Source organism: Zonotrichia leucophrys, chromosome 2, assembly GCF_028769735.1.
Source record: "Zonotrichia leucophrys gambelii isolate GWCS_2022_RI chromosome 2, RI_Zleu_2.0, whole genome shotgun sequence".
NCBI classification, from domain to species: Eukaryota; Metazoa; Chordata; class Aves; order Passeriformes; family Passerellidae; genus Zonotrichia; species Zonotrichia leucophrys.
Genome location: NC_088171.1, coordinates 104,468,752 through 104,485,070, shown reverse-complemented (window position 1 = coordinate 104,485,070; position 16,319 = coordinate 104,468,752). Strand labels below are relative to the sequence as shown.

The following is a 16,319-nucleotide window of genomic DNA, read 5'->3' as shown; positions in this document are numbered from 1 at the left end:
CTCAGATGGCAGCAGCTTTGTGAAGCAGGGAGTAAGACTGGCTGGCTATGCAATTACTACCACAGAAGAAGTAATTGAGTCAAACTCTTTGCCTGCGGGGACTTCAGCCCAAAAGGCAGAGCAGATAGCTCTGACTCGAGCTCTAGAATTGGCAGAGAACATGCAAATTAATATATGGACTGACTCTAAATATGCCTTTTCCGTTGTGCATGCCCATGGGGCCATCTGGAGAGAAAGAGGACTGCTGACTACGCAAGGGAAAACAGTCAAGCATGCAGAGGAGATTCTACGATTGCTAAAGGCGGTCCAACTCCCAGCACAAGTGGCCATAATGCATTGTAAGGGACACCTGAAAGGTAATACTATTCCAGAAATAGGGAACAGGAAGGCAGATACAGAAGCTAATTTGGCTGCCGCAAGGGCTAGGGAAGTGAAAGTAATGGCCCTAATACCAGGAGAGCTGGATACCAACATCCAGCCAGAATACCAGGAATCAGATCATAGATGGATTCAAAGGAATAAGGGCAAAATACTAGAAAATGGTTGGGGTAGATTGGAAACGGGACAGCTAGTAATACCAGGAAACGTGATGTGGCAGTTTGTAAAAGCAGAACATGAAAAAGCCCAGTGGGGCTTGGATCCACTCTATCAGTACCTGCAAGCTAGGATAGCAGGGCCAAAATTATTTACCACCATAAAACATGTCACATCCCAGTGTGAGCGATGCCTGAAGAACAACCCGAATACAGGGACTAGGATACACCAGGGAGCAATAAATCGAGGTAAATTCCCAGGTGAAGTATGGCAAATTGATTTTTCTGAACTCCCAAGAAAAGGGGGGTTTCGGTACTTGTTGGTATTAACTGATACATTTTCTGGGTGGCCTGAAGCATTCCCTTGCAGGACAAATAAGGAAAGAGAAGTAACTAAAGTGTTATTGAATGAAATTATTCCACGATTTGGAGTACCGAAGAGCATTTCTTCGGATAGGGGTACACATTTCTGTGTAAAAGTAGTAAGAGCAATAAGCAAAGCATTACAAATCAAATGGCAATTACACACGCCTTACCGTCCACAGGCCAGTGGGCAAGTAGAAAAGATGAATCATCTTATCAAACAGCAGATTGCCAAAATATGCCAGAAGACTAATTTGCAGTGGTATCAAGCTTTGCCTATTGCTCTGCTGAGGCTAAGAGTCAAACCAAGGTCAAAAGAAAGGTTAAGCCCATTTGAAATTCTGTATGGTAGACCTTATGCTATGCAAGTTGTAAATGGGGACGCTATAGACCAAACTGGTAATCAGTACATTTACGATTATGTAGTTACGGTGGGGAAGCAGTTCGATAAGAATGCTACTGTAATGATAGAGCACCAACCTAAACAACCTGACTGCAAATTGCATCCGTTTAATCCCGGTGATTGGGTGTATGTTAAGAATCTTTTAGGAAAACCCCTACAAGAGAAGTGGGAGGGACCCTTCCAAGTGCTGCTGACTACCTTCACCGCGGTTCGGATCAAGGAGCGACCTGCGTGGATCCATTACTCACGGGTCAAGAAAGCTCCGGAGAACAAACAAGAGCAGACATCATGATCCTGACTCCACCTCAAACCCTTACAACTTTGATCATTGGACTCTCGATAAGTATAGCTCTTCCCCAAGACTATGCCCCAATAGACCCATGGTCTTATGCACACCAGTGTATCCACCCAGAGTTGGAAACGAAGGGACCCTATTTCGAGGTTTATGCTCTGCGTAACAATCAGCCATATCCGAGTAAAGTATGGGATCAGTCCTCCATGGTAGCATACAAGGGAGACCAAATCCAAATTGGGTGTCGAGAACTTGACCCGGTAGAAGGGAGAACAAGGCGGCTAGTATTAACAATTAAACCCTTGATGCTAGCCCCTGAACATAACTTAATTACCTTTAGTCCAGTGAAGATGGGCCAGCCCACTGTCTGGACCCAGCAAAAGAGCCCAATCTCATGTCAGTGGAGTGACTTCCGAGAAGATCCACCCGGATCACAACCGCGAAACTCGGTAATCTATACGGAAGATTCGCATGGGGAACTACATCCTCGAAACATAACCCTTGACCTCTACCCTCTTCTCTCTCCTGCGGGAAAGATCGTAGTATCTAGTGGTCCTGAGGAAGGGAGGGCACAGTGTGAGATGGCATTTAGATTAGATCAGTCGATGATGTTCACATGCGAAAGGGAATTGAAAACGCTGGAGCGGGGTATTAGCTTCCCTCAGCGTGCTGTCCAATATGAGGTGGCATTATCGGAAGGCATGATCCCATTGTATCCAGATCTAGACTTACCCCAAGAAATCACTCCACTGGTGGAATGTAAAATAGTGCATAACCTGACCTTTATAGGGCCTCAAGTGATAAGAAAATCTAATGAACTAAAATTATTATTAGACCCCACTTATTCTCTGAAGAAGGTGCAGATGAACATCCATACCGATGTTACACATTTGCAGAAGGATTGCCGCCCATTTATACAGCAAAGCCTCAAGGGATGGAATGCATGGCTAGCGACAAGGTCTTATCACAGGAGGGCACAAAGAGATCTTAGTGGGTGGGTCGGCACCGGATTTGGTATATTAAACACGATAGATCAAGAGGTATTAGTGAACAAATTAAGCACCGTCACGACGAACCTGGGAAAGCTTAAGATGCCCCTCAGTTCATCCATGCTTACATTTGCAGAAACACAATCGCTAGTAGTAAAATTGCTAACCATGGTAGCAAACCATACTGCAGAGGATTTTGTGAAGCTTGTTGATTATACAGGGGAATTTAGCAAAGATATTGCTCTCGCTATCCAATGTCCTCAGACACAACAATGGGTACAATCAGTAGCAGCAGGAATAATAATAAGAGAAGGAACGTCAGGTATATTACCTCAAGAAATAAGGGAAACAATATTAAAGGACAATCACACCACACAATTCGAGAAAGACCACCAAGCCTGGTGGCAATTAGTAAATTTCACTTATGAACCCCAACAAGAACACATTGAAGCCTATGTCCTCACCATTAGTGCGGCAGAGGAAAGAGCTATCTTTCCCATCCTCACTCTAGGGACAATACATCAGGGTGTCATTGTCAAACCAATAGACCATAATGTCTGGGCTAGTTATGATTATACCAAAAAGAGGTGGCAATCGATTAGCACAGAAGCATGCATTCCTAGGGGACAGTTAGGCTATGTTTGCGAAAACGCTGTGGTAGAAGCAGAAGATTTATGCTTAGATGCCGAGGATAGTGTATGCACCTTTGAAATGCTTCCGCATAATAGAACACAGTCACAAGTCTACTATATAGGGAATGGGTGTGCTTGCGTGAGGACAGCTTGTGACAACGTCATTATAGATGGTTGCCAAGAAGAGACTAACAATACTAACTTTTGTGTATGCAATTTTACCAAGATAATAGGTTGTGATTTTCATTATACTGTCCCAATAACTACCCAACAGCTAATTAACGCAGATTTTAACCTATATCAAGAGATACCGAAATTACAAATAGGGATGGACGTTGAAATTCTTAAAGCGATGCTCGCACATCCTAAAGTGAAGGAATTGATGCAAAAGGTGAATCAAACGACTAAACGAATGATATGGCAGGTGGAACATAATTCAGAGAAAATAAAGAATGTCCTGACCAAAGTAGAACAAGTAAGTCAGCATCATTGGTGGGATATCTTTACAGGATATTCCCCAACAGCTACACAGGTCTTCAACTACCTGGTGCACCCAATGCTAATAGTAATTGTAGCTCTGCTACTGTTAACTTTAACAAATATTTGCATGTGGTGGAGACTAAGGATTATAATGAAAAGAACTCAAATAGTTTGGGCTATGGTACGAGCGTATCAGCGCCCTATAGGAATAGAATTAGACGAAAGAATTCGTATGTTATAAGAAAAGGGGGGAAATGAAGCCCCAAACTGCCCATCCGATCAGCATTTTACTACTGCACAAGAACATAACTTTGTTATCAAAATGCTTAGGCAGAGCCACAGACTGAAAATCAACTCTGAGCAGTCCTACCCCATTCCCATCCCATTAGCTACTCACGCGACCCCTAACACTAGAGCCATATCCCATATCACCGGCGGGTGGTCTCATGTTAGGTACAAGGGGATTCGCCCCCATCCACACTCAGGAATTGCTTATGATGCTGTATGGTAGGTTATTCATTAATCCGGAAGCAATCCTGGAATTATTGATAATGCTGTATGATAGGTTATTCATTAATCCAGAAGCAATCCTGGTGGATCCTTCTGTTTGAAGCAGGGCAAACAATAAAGAGAGATAGGGATAAGGGAATTGTCGAGCTAAGCATGATCAGAGCTAATAATGTCAAACTGACCCTAAGAGCCGTGCCAATGTCAAACTGACCCTAAGAGCCGTGCCAAGCCATGGGAACCAAGCCAAGTACACCGGGAATTGACCATATTAGGATAAGAGTTCAAAAGTTTAAAGAGGAAGACTCATCAGAAGACCCGCGCCCATGAGGAAGACATCGAAGGACCACCATGAATAATCCTCAAAATAGATGTCTCCGCCCACACCACGCCTCTTATGAATATGATGTAACCCTGCACCCAAGACTGTATAAAAGCTTGCTTCTGTTATGAGATAGCTAGAAATCCCTTTGTGATTTCTCCGACGCGTCGTAATAAAATACCTCCTGTCTATGCTGACTTACTTGAGTCTCTTAGGCAGTTATTCTCGCCTTTTGGGGCAAAATTCGGCATCACCTGGAAGGTCATGGCTGAGAGAAAAAAAAGTGTTAATTTTTAGTATTTAACTTTAGCATTGAGGAAAATCTGATCAAAATTTTCTAGACCTAAGCACTAAAACATAATCTGTATCTTTTGAAAACAGATGGAGGTGGGGAGAGGAGTTGGGTTTTGAAAAATCATTTTGGGTTCTTGCTACTTACTGCACTGTGTTTTTTAAATACAGAGAGTTTGTATTTTCTAGCTAATGTCAGTATGCACCTTTCTGTATGCCTTCTAAATGAGAAAATAAATAGGTATTTATGATGATTTTATTATTTCCTTATTAAAACATGAATAAGGCCAAGACTAAGATCTTGAATAACTGCTGGCATCTTTATGAGGTTGTTCTCCTCTTGGGAGAGCTTCTGGCTTTGTTACAGTCACCAGGGCTTAAGTTCGTGACTTCAGTGAAAGCAGGAGTGCTGCCACTGACAGCCACTGATTAAAATGATTCAGAATGCAGTTTTCTTGGTTTGCTGGGGTGCTTTTTTTTCAATTGTTAATATCACAATTTATTTAAGAATTTATATGATGAACAGGTATAAATTTTAATGTGGGACATGCTGGTTGGCCTAGATAAATATGTTGATTGGGTGCTGCCAGTAATGCAGTCTCATACTCAAGATATTATCAAACCCTGGGGAATGGTATCCTTGATCAAAGTATTTCTATATCCTCTTCAAAAAAAGTTATTTCATCTAAATTTGTTTGAGGAAATCTGGGCAATAGATGGAAGTAAAACATTAGGGCTTTATGGAATTCAAAAACCTACTGCCCCAGGACTTAATTTAATGGCCATAACAGAATCACAAATAGACTTCATGAAGAATGGTCTGGGGACTGACAAAAAAAGAATTGTAAAGAGTTTGTGCTCTCATTGTGATATTTATACCTGCTAATTAAAATTCCATCATAGCCTTAAAGCAATCTTTTTGCATTTGAGGATTGTGGTGGTAAGAACAGGCAGCAATAGATGAGGTTTCTGGAAAAGGATAAGAAGTAAAGAAACATTCGTTTATCTTGATGCCAGCAAAGCCAATATAGATGTCTAGATTTCTGTGATAAATGGATTTCCTGGGGGTTTTCTTCCCATTGCAATTTATAGAGAGCAGTGTTTTAATAAGTTTATGCTAAAACTGGGTGAAACAGTAGGTGGATGTTAGAAGTGTTGAAAAGGCAGGGCAAGGCAGGAGTGCACCCATCTGCTGCTTGGTGGAACGTGTTGGTGGAACAGTTACCACCCTGGGATCCAGAGGGAGGTGGGCTTGACCAAGGAGTTCATTTTCCTGATCCATGCCACTGAATATCTCTCTAAATACAAGATATTCCTGCTGATCTGTCCTTAAAATCCCCACAGTGTACCTTGCAGACCTCAATGGCAGATAGTCAGAAAACAGAGAGATAAGGGTGGTACCAAAAACTGTTAAGACTTTTGTGGAGTTGGAGCATTTACATCCACTGTCCCTAATCTGGCTGGATTGATGGGCTGAGGACAATTGGATGAGGTTCAACATGACCTCAAGTACCTGACAAGTACCAGCGCTGCACTTTGGCCACAATAACCTGCTGCAGTGCTACGGGCTGGAGGCAGAGTGGCTGGGAGCTGCCCAGAGGAAAAGGATCCAAGGATGCTGGTCAGCAGTGGCTGAACATGAGGCATTGTGTGTGCCCAGGGGGCCAAGCAGGCCAATGGCATCCTGGCCTCTCACAAATAGCATGGCCAGCAGGACCAGGGAAGTGATTCTTCCCAGTATTTGACACCGGGGAGGCCACACCTCAGGTGCTGTGTCCAGTTCTGGGCCCCTCAATCCAGGAAGAACACTGAGGTGCTGGAGCACATCCAGAGAAGGGCAGTGAAGATGGTAAATGAAGAGTCTGGAGCACAAATCTGATGAGAAGCAGCTGAGGGGGCTGGACAGCTGTTTAGCCTGGAGAAAAGGAGGCTCAGGGGTGACCTTGTTACTCTACAGCCACTGAAAGGAGGCTGGAGCCAGCTGGGGGTCGGCCTCTTCTCCCAACAAGTGACAGGACAGGAGGACATGGCCTTAAGCTGCACCAGGGGAGGATTAGGCTGGACACGAAGAAGAGTTTCCTCACAGAAAGGGTGATTAGACGTTGGAATGGAGTGCCCAGGGAGGTGGTGGATTCACCGTCCCTGGAGGTGTTTAAGGAATTATGGGATGTGGCGCTCAGTGCCATGGTTGACACGGTGGTGTTCAGTCATAGGTTGGGCTCCATGATCTCAGAGGTCTTTTCCAGTCCAGTTGAGTCTGTGGTTCTAGTTGTCAGTGTCTGATGAAGAGAGAGCATTCTGGGGCAGAATTCAGCAGTTACAGTTAACAATGCTGTGGAAATTAACGGCTGGGGAAGGGAAGATTTTTGGCTTATCAGAGGAGGAACTTACTGTGTGAATAAGGCACCAAGGAATCCTTACTATCTCATTAGCTCTGGACAACTGTTGTGATGTCTCTGGCAGTCTTCACTTGTGCATTTTGTAGTACTCAAATTCAAATTTGAAAGATGACCAGACCTTCTTGTACTATAATTCCTAATATAAGAAGCTTGTACTATTAAAATGGCCTTCTGAGTACTCTCTTTCATTTCTGCTTCTGAATAGCTTCTGTTATATAAAAGCAGTGCTCAGGAAGAAGGGCAGATTGAGGGCTCCAATGCTCCAATTCTGTCTTCTGGGACTAAAGTAGCCCACTTTGATGCTTTTCTTGAATGTTGAGGCATGATTTGCATCTTCCAGTACCAGAGCATTTCTTGATTTTTATTTTTTCAGGTTCCTTAGCTATGTATAAGGAACAGTAGGCAAGTGCTGGAGCAATATTCTCTTGCTGCAGCGTGAAAGGATGGAATTGTAAGAGCAGACAGATGTTACTAACAGACTCAGCAGGAAAGTACAACACCAAGATATCATCCACATCAGAATCACTGTGACTTAGCAGAGCAGCTTCATTGAGCACTGGCTCGTGGAAATCAGTGTGGTGCTGTGCTGCATGGCCAAGCCATAGGCAGGAGGAATGAGATGTTAAGTTCAAATTGGAGTGTTTAAAAAAATAGGCAGGGAAGTGATAAATTGCTTGTATTTTGTCCCATTTGCTCTAACTGAAATTACACACTTTGCCCTCATTTAGATTTTAGGAGTATTGACCATATGTGAGAGGAAATCTGGCAAATCCCCCTTACTCCTGCTGTATCCAAGGGTGTATCCATAAGTGCCTATTGACAAATGAATTATGTACTTATTCTTTCTTCTGTGTCAGTTCTTGAAGAATCCTCATTCCAGTTGCTGAGCAGTTGTCCACAGCACCTTCACATTGTTATTTTTTTCTCCTTTCGTCTTGATAGCCAATGCCTGTGCTGTGTGCTGTTTTGTTTTGCTTCATGATCTTTTTTCTTTTCTTTCCTTCTGGCTCTTGGGCTCTGTGGGAGGCATGAACTGTGCTTGGAACCAGGAGCAGAGCTAGCAGATGGGTGGAAGGAGATGTAGCCTAACAAGGGCCACCCATGCATCTTCTGTGGTTTTTTGACTCCTCAGAATGCATTACAGTAGCACAGATTGCCAAGAACAGACTTACCTGCTCCTGCTTACCTGCATGTGTAATATCTCAAGTGAAACCTTCTTGAATGCATCTGAAGTCAATAGACATTTTTCCTTCCCCAAAAGAGGGAGTAAAACTGCGGTTGAAACTTTTTGTCTGCCTGGCAGTTTCTTCATCAGAGCTGTGCCTCTGGTTCAAAGCTTTAAAATGCTTTGTTTTTCTTTTCCTGATGTTTATACTTCCTCAGTATTGACTAGTTAAGTGAAAGTAAGTGTCCAAGCCTGGACCTTCCTTCAAGAAACTGATCTTTGCCTGAAGAAAAGTGTTTGCAAGAGGGGACATGTAGGAGAAGATGGTGCTTTTTGAAAAAGCACTGCTGAGGTGTTGGTAGGAATTGTTAAAAGTTCAAACAGGCACAACTCCATCTAGAAGGTGGGAAGAGGAGAGGAGAGCACAGACACAGTGCATCTTTACTGTGTGACCTTATATCACCCCCTGAACTGATCTACAGGATATTTAGACAGGTTTAAGATTTCTCCTTTGAATAGATACATATGGTGTGCTGAACTCAGCTGCAGAGCTGAAGCAATTTCATCAGCTTAGCAACAAATAGTTACATCTAATAACTACTCTAGTAATTAGTGAAGGAAAATCTTGAAGGAAGCTGTGGAGAGCCAGGGAAGGAGTCGCTCCTTTATTCAGGTGACACCAACCCAAACAGAGCTGTTGCTGCTCCAGAGCTGGCAGTGTTTCTGGGCAGGCAACACGTGATTTATTCCATTTTGCAGTGTTACTGCAGGGGAAAGAAACCTTTTGAGTGAGCCAACAATTTGAGGTGTGTTTTCAGTTAATTTCAGTCTCAAGGTAAGGTGAGAGTAGCTTTCTGTGTAAGCAGCATTGTGTTAAGGTGGTGGAGCTTTACAGAAGCTGTTTAAGTAACTAGGCTTCCTGCAATTAATTTTGGTCCTTTCAAATAACCTCATCTTAGCTTGCAGTTGCACCTGCAGGCACACTGGCAGGTAGGAGTAATGAAAAAGGGCTTCTGTCTATCTTCTGAGCTTGAAACAAAATGCTGAATAAGAAGATTTCAAAAGATAAGTGAGGCAGCTGGTTACCAGCCCCTGAGGGAAATCAACGTGGTTATCTGCCAACTCTGAAGTTGCAGGCTTGTCTTGCCCTTTGCCTTCTCCTCCCCATCCCCTCAGGCTGAGTTATTCAGAAAAACAGTGAACAGCAGAACATTTGTATATCCACATTTTAGGTGAAGTTATGTGACTTTTTAAGCTTCAGTTTTAAGCAATATCATCTGAATTAGATTGGATTTTAAGAAAAGTGTTTTTACACTGGTCAGGCACTGCAACTTCCCCAGGGAAGTGGTCACAGCACCAAGCCTGACAGAGTTCAAGAAGAGTTTGGACAATGCTCTCAGGCATATGGTGTGATTGTTGGGGTCTTGTGCAGGGCCAGGAGTTGGACTTAGGTGGTTCTTGTGGGTCCCTTTCAATTCAGGATTCGATGAATTTAGCATTGTTGCTGATGGGCATCTCTGATTGAGAGGGAGAGGCCAAACATTAATTTTAAGGAAGGCAGAAGGAGCAGGGTGAAACAGCAGCTGTGGACAACTCTAGGGCATTTGTTGTTTAGCTACTTGCCCAGACAAAGCACCAAGAATTGACTCTAGCAGTGTACTGCCTTAAGGAAAATGTTTAAAGGGAAGGTATTTGGAATGGGACTAATAAGTGACTGAGCACTGAACACTTGATATTGTCTGTTAAAAGTAAAAATTCGTCTTCATTGTCCAAATTATATTCCATGCAACTCAGTCTAACAGCAGTATTCATCTAGCATTTGGATAACCACTATAAAGTACCTCTGTTTGATCTGGTGAGAAAAGAAGGAAAATTGTCAAGTGAAAAGTCCTCCAAAGCGAAGTGCTGGAGAAAGACAAAAAGTTCTCTTTGCATTAATACAGAAATGTTATATATTCTTATAGCCATTTTCAGTGGGCTTTGGCAGAGAAAGTGGGAGATCTAAGCTGTGCCCAGCTTCTCAACATGACAAGGAAGGCTGGCATGAGCTATAATCTTTAGCATTCCTATGGCCATTGTGATAGTGATGGAGAGTGGTGATGTTGAAAGGCTGCCTCTGTCCTGAGAAAGGTCTTGGGCAGAAGCATTTTTGAATTGAAGGGTGCTGGGATTTCCACTGCCAGCATTTACTAGCCATGTACTGTTTCCTTAGAAGGGAAAACAAAACCCAAAAGCAACCTATGGCCAAGGCAGGAACTTTATGGTGCTCAGTAAATTTTATGATGAGATACCTGGGGCCTGGGCCAGCAATATGTATTCTGCTAATTCTGGCATCCCACAATTGGCAGGATTAGTCTAAGTGGAGTATGTGCAGGAACAGACAGAGAATTATAAAGCATCATAGGAACAAGGCTGTGTTATGCTCTTGATGTGATTCCGACTCGTGTTGTTACCCATTTCAGGCCCTGCCACTGCTGCTGTGCCCTCCCTGGTGTCATTTTCTGCTGGGCTCACACAGAAGCCTTTCTCCAGTGATGTCGGCGTGGTTCACTTCAACAAAGTGCTTGTGAATGACGGGGACTACTATAACCCCAATACAGGTAACAGCCAAGGAATGCACCCCAGGCATGCTGGACAGGCAGGAGCAGGGGTTACCAGTGTTCCATGTTACCTCAGGCCTTGCTGGAACATGGAACAAACCAAGTCCATCTAAACCAGACACATGGGGGTAAAAGCTCCCTGTGGGTGTGGACAGGCACACGCTTTCATGGCTGGTTTTCCATGACTGCCCAGTACTGCTGAGGCCCAGCTCACCTCTACATGCACAGCTGGGTGTGCTCCTCAGCCCACCTGAGCCCAGCTGAGCAGAGGTGAGGTTCCTTACTCATCCACTTCACTGTGGCTGGGTCACGGGGAGAGGGAGAGGTGGGAGAGGGAGAGGTTCTCATGTTGCCTTTCCAAGGTCCCAGACTGGGAGCTGCCTCCTTCTCAAGCACAGAGTGCAAGGTGTGCCTTCGCCTTCGTGACTCCCATCAGTTGGTCCCTGCCCAGGCTGACTGTTGCCTGCAGGAAGCAGTGGGTGACCCACGTGGCTTTATGTTTGTCACTGTGCTGAGGGCAGTCAGGTGTCCCCGTGTTGAGTGGCTGTGGGCAGTGCAGGCTCTCTCTGTTCTGCAGGCATTTTCACGTCGCCGTACGAAGGGCGCTACCTGATCACGGCCGTGCTGGCCCCGGAGAGGGACGAGTACGTGGAAGCGGTGCTGTCCGTCTCCAACGCCAGCGTGGCTCAGCTCCACACCGCTGGCTACAGAAGGGAACTGCTGGAGTATCACAAACCCTACTCAGGGAAACAGACCTGTGGTGGTCCTGGGACGTTCCACCTTGTTCTTCACCTCAAAGCAGGAGACGAAGTGAACGTTGTCGTAACGGGAGGCAAACTGGCCTACACAGACTCTGACGAAATGTACTCTACGTTTAGTGGAGTTCTCCTTTATCCTTCCATTTCTCATGTTTAGGTTTACCTTGAACAGGGGAGAAGGGTAAGATATTCAGAAGAAATTAAGTGTAATAAAATTCAAAGCTTTAATATATTCAGTTTATATATTTGATTTCAGTCATGGGTTTATAGTCTGTGGGGAAACACTTTCCTTGTCCCTTGTTTCCAGAGACAGCTACAAAAGACACATTTCTGTAGCTAAATGAACTCCTTCCCAAGCCCTTTACCTGTACAAGCAGAACAACTGTTTAAACAACAGTTTAAACATATGTATATGTTCTCAATAGATACTTCTGCACTGTGCTCCAGCTATTCCCTAGTCAATTGCCTTTGCAATCTTTTCCCTAGTTTTTCAAATTGTCCCTAGTGTATCAAAGTTTACATCTCTGCTCAAGTTTACAGTTGTGGTCAGCTGTTTTCATGTTTTCAGTAAAGCAGAGCCAAGAAAGTGAAATTGTAGTGGATATGGTTGACAACTTTTTATTTCTTGTATTATTTAGTAATGTGCATTGGCATAATCAGTTTGTTCCGTGCAATTGCAAACTGTGGTGGTGCAAAGCAAAATGATATTCACCTGCACCAGTTTTCTTTCTTGCCTTTAAGGGCCAAACACTGTGCTAGGAGACAAGGTGAGTGACTCAGTCAGGTGGAAGCAGCAGCACAGGGAGAAACTTGCCTCAGCTTTCCGCTGGGAAGGTGTTATATATGAACGCAAGGTGCAGTTGCTACTACTGAAAGATGCAGAACAGTTATTGTCTATTTATGGAGTAAAAAGATGATTGGTTATTCATGACACTCTTGAGATTAAAGCTTGCTGCTGGAAATTAATAAAACAGGTCAGAAAAATCAGAATCAACTTTGCTTAGCTAGAAGAGTGGTGATTTTGAAAAATTTTAAAAATTTTACAGGGCCTGTTTCTGGCAGTCCAGCAGTGTTTACATTAGAAGGGAAGTTTTTGGTGCATAAGACAAATCAGAGAAAAAATGGGTAATAAAGGAAAATAATGTTATTAGTCAATATAGTCAAATGCACAAACCAATGCTCTGCCAGAGTTGTTGTGACAGCCTCCTGCAGCAGTGCTTTTGAGTGAGGTTTGTTTTAACACTCAGCATCTGTTTCTATGGATCAAGCAGCCTTCTTAGCTTAAACAGATAAGCGCATCTGAGGCAGCAGTATTTTATTTTGCACACTAGCCACTTCTCAGTGGAGATAATAAAAATGATGCTTTGGCTCTTAGGACTTAGCATTTTAATCACTTCCGTGGCTGAAAAGAAATCCAGCCATGTTTAACTGAGAGCAGGTCTGTATATTCATTTTTCACATGTACATATATTTGTCACCTGTACATTCTTTATATCAACTGACCTTTTTAGTAGTCTGTTCATGCCACATAGAACTATATTTATCATAGTGGTTTGTGTAGTGTATTTTCCTTATTACAAATGCAGAACAGCTGTTTGTAGCCTCAGAACAAACAATTTTTTTAGGTGAGGGAAGAACTCCCTGCGCTGTAAAGCAGTACATTGTATTTAGCTGAAGCTCTTCCTTTCTGAAGAAATCAGATGGAAGATTTGGGCTTTTGTTACTTCGTTTTGGAACAGATACTCCCTAATAACTATGTTTCCAGGCAATGAGTTGGGGCCTTCCCACAACAAACTATCACATCCTGGAAGCTGAACTGCTTTAAGAAGAGCAGGCAAAAAAACCCCTTTCTGTCCACAGGGGACCTCTGAGTCAGTCCTGGTGCAGCTAGGGTTGCACTGGGGCACTTGTGAGCACAGGAAGGAAACCGTGGGTGGAGTTTGAAAGCACCTGATTTGGGAAGATCTCTTGACACCTGATTTCCAGAAATGATGGTGTTAGAGGTAAGCAGGAGCTGGGGCAGGCTGTGTTTGTAGTTGGAAGGCTGTTTCTGACAGAGCAGCAGCCAGAGATGTACAGTGAATTTGCACTGATGGAAGGAGCCGCCTCCGTCCCCTTTCCCTGCCTGTGTTTCTGGACCTGAGCATTTGCACACAGTCAGCAACCACATACTCATTCAAGGGGGGGGGCTCAGCTTTCTTTTGTCCTTTCTGTCCCATGCCTTCCTAGGGCTCAGAATGGTAGGGACAGACAGGAAGTGTTGTTTTCTGTGCTTTCAGAAGCCAAGTGTATAATATGCTTTTTCTTCACTTTAAAAACATAACTTCTTGTTACGTACAAAAGCCAGAGAAGCACTTTTCCTTTCAGGATATTTTTCACTCTCCTCCAGAAAGCTGTGTTCTCTAAGAAGCTGGCTCCAGACTATGTATGACTCAAGATTATTGTTGACTTTTCTAAAAATGACTCATGGAAACAAACAAAATGAGCTGAGTGCTTAGGGAGACCTAGCTGCCAAACATAAACTTTTTGTTCCACCTCCCCCCCAAGTGAGAAATTTTTAAGAATCAGCAGCGCAAGTTTAGTGCTGAGAGTTGCAAATCAATTATTTAATCATTATAGATCATTTAATTATTATCTAACTGCTCCAGGAGATTCCTAAATCCAACCCACAGATCTTCACAAGCCCAGTTCTGCTGATGGGACAGGGCCATCTTCCACCAGAAAGTTTCCCTTTAGACCCAGGATCTGCTGCTGGCTGTGCTGGGACAGTTTAAGCATCAAAATGCAGCGTAACTGGTACTTGTACACTGCTGTAGGGCATTCCCTGAACTGTGTCACAGCAGGGCACAATCCCAGCACCTTATTTTGAGGACACTTTGGACTTTTGAGGGAGAGCTTCCCATTCATCTCAAGCTGTGTGGGTGGGTAAAGCTATGACCTTTTACAAGGAACCTCTATCTAAGATTCCCACCTTCGTTGAGAGGGATTTGACCTTAATTTGCACTTCCTTGGTAATTGTTGTAATCAGGGTAGGTGGTTTGGTTCCTCCTAATTAGGTTATTTTCCTGGAGCTTACAAGGTGGAATATTCACCCAGCTAGGAAGACCACAGGGATGTAGCTCATCAACAGGGAAAGGGAGAATGGAACCTGAGTTTGTGTCTGCTCCAGTCAGTGCTTGGATTAAATATTAATAATGCAAGAGCTGGAAGAGACTCGGGCACAAATGCATTCATAGGCATGACAAGGGTTGGCTCCACACAGAGCAGCCCAGCTTCAAGGGAAGGAGCAAGAGCTCTGCTCCAGAATACCTGAGCTTGCTGACAGAGCATTTACATCTGGTGAGAATCAGCAGCAGCAGCACACAGAAAGACCTGCACTGAAAGGAGCATTTCTCACTGTGGGTTTATGATTTGACTGCCACATCCAGGAGAACCCACAAGCTCAAATAGGAAGCACCTGTGAACTGAGAAAGCCTTAAAAAAAATCCAGTAGGTGGGAGCTCTAAGATAGGACTGGTGCCTGTCTCACAGATCACAGTGCTACCTTTTAGAGCTGCTTTGTAGGTAGTTCAGTAATGCAGTACATGAGAATTGCAAGACTCTTAGACAATACAGTATCTGTTGGGCCCAGTGCTCTAATTTGATGTCAAAAGAGGAAGAAACCCAGAAAGAAGAAACTCACCTTCTACCAGGCAAAGCTCTGCAGGCAGATGTGTGTCTGACAGTCCCTCATCAGTCACAAGGCCCTGTGGTTCCTAGGGACTGCAAAAATCCAAACCAGATGAGTCTCCAGGGCAGCATCCCTTGTGAGACAGGTGAGTTCCCAGAGGCAGGGCTTTAGCAGCCAGAACATCTGAAGCCAAGCCAGCATGCTGACAGGCAGAGACACTTGCCTCTGGCCAAACGTGGCAAGCATGTCCTAAAACCCCAATGTGACATATAAATCAGTCATATCCCCAGGAAAGACTGCAGCAAAGCAGGAATACCAATTTTCACTGCAAAATGTGTAAAAAAGTCCTACCTCATTATTTTAATTTGCTATTAAGGCCTCTGGAGACAGCAAAGACATTTTTCTGCTGCCCACTTGGAGAACACTCAAGCTATGAGGACTTTCTGTGGTACTCTATCACATTTCCTTTCAGTGTACACCAGCCTAGTTGCAGTAACTTTGTGCAGTGTCACTGAGCCTCCAGTTGGTTTGATGAAACTAGCTGGCCCAACAAGAAAAATTAAAAATAGTCAAGCAAGCTGTAGGTGGAAAGCATAAGAAAACAACTTGAAACAACATGCCCATCACCACCCCATGCAACTTTAAAATGTGCTAGGAATGCAAGGTAAAGAGTTCCCCAACTACAATCAGGAGATTCAAATCAGGATTGAACTCGTTCCTGAGAATACAGCATGCATTTGGAAGTGATTGTTTGCTGATTGGCTAAGTCCTTGTATTACAGCCCAGCAGTGGCCATGGGTCTCTTTCACTAAAACTAGAAATGCATTTATGGTCTCAGCTTGGAGATGGGAGGAATCTGCACTCCACTGAGACTTTCTCAGCAGGTACAGGTCAGCTGCTGGTTGCTCCTGCATA

At 43.9% G+C, this 16,319-nt stretch overlaps 1 protein-coding gene across 1 annotated transcript in view; it reads left to right on the top strand.

The window, feature by feature from the left end:
* EMILIN2 (elastin microfibril interfacer 2) overlaps positions 1-13,246 on the top strand; it is a 41,984-nt gene extending 28,738 nt beyond the window's left edge. Inside the window, exons 7-8 of the mRNA XM_064705932.1 lie at positions 10,839-10,976; positions 11,554-13,246. Coding sequence (XP_064562002.1) covers positions 10,839-10,976; positions 11,554-11,891 — 476 coding nt within the window. The 3' untranslated portion in view covers positions 11,892-13,246. The remainder of the gene's footprint in view (positions 1-10,838; positions 10,977-11,553) is intronic.
* The last annotated feature ends 3,073 nt before the right edge of the window (positions 13,247-16,319 follow it).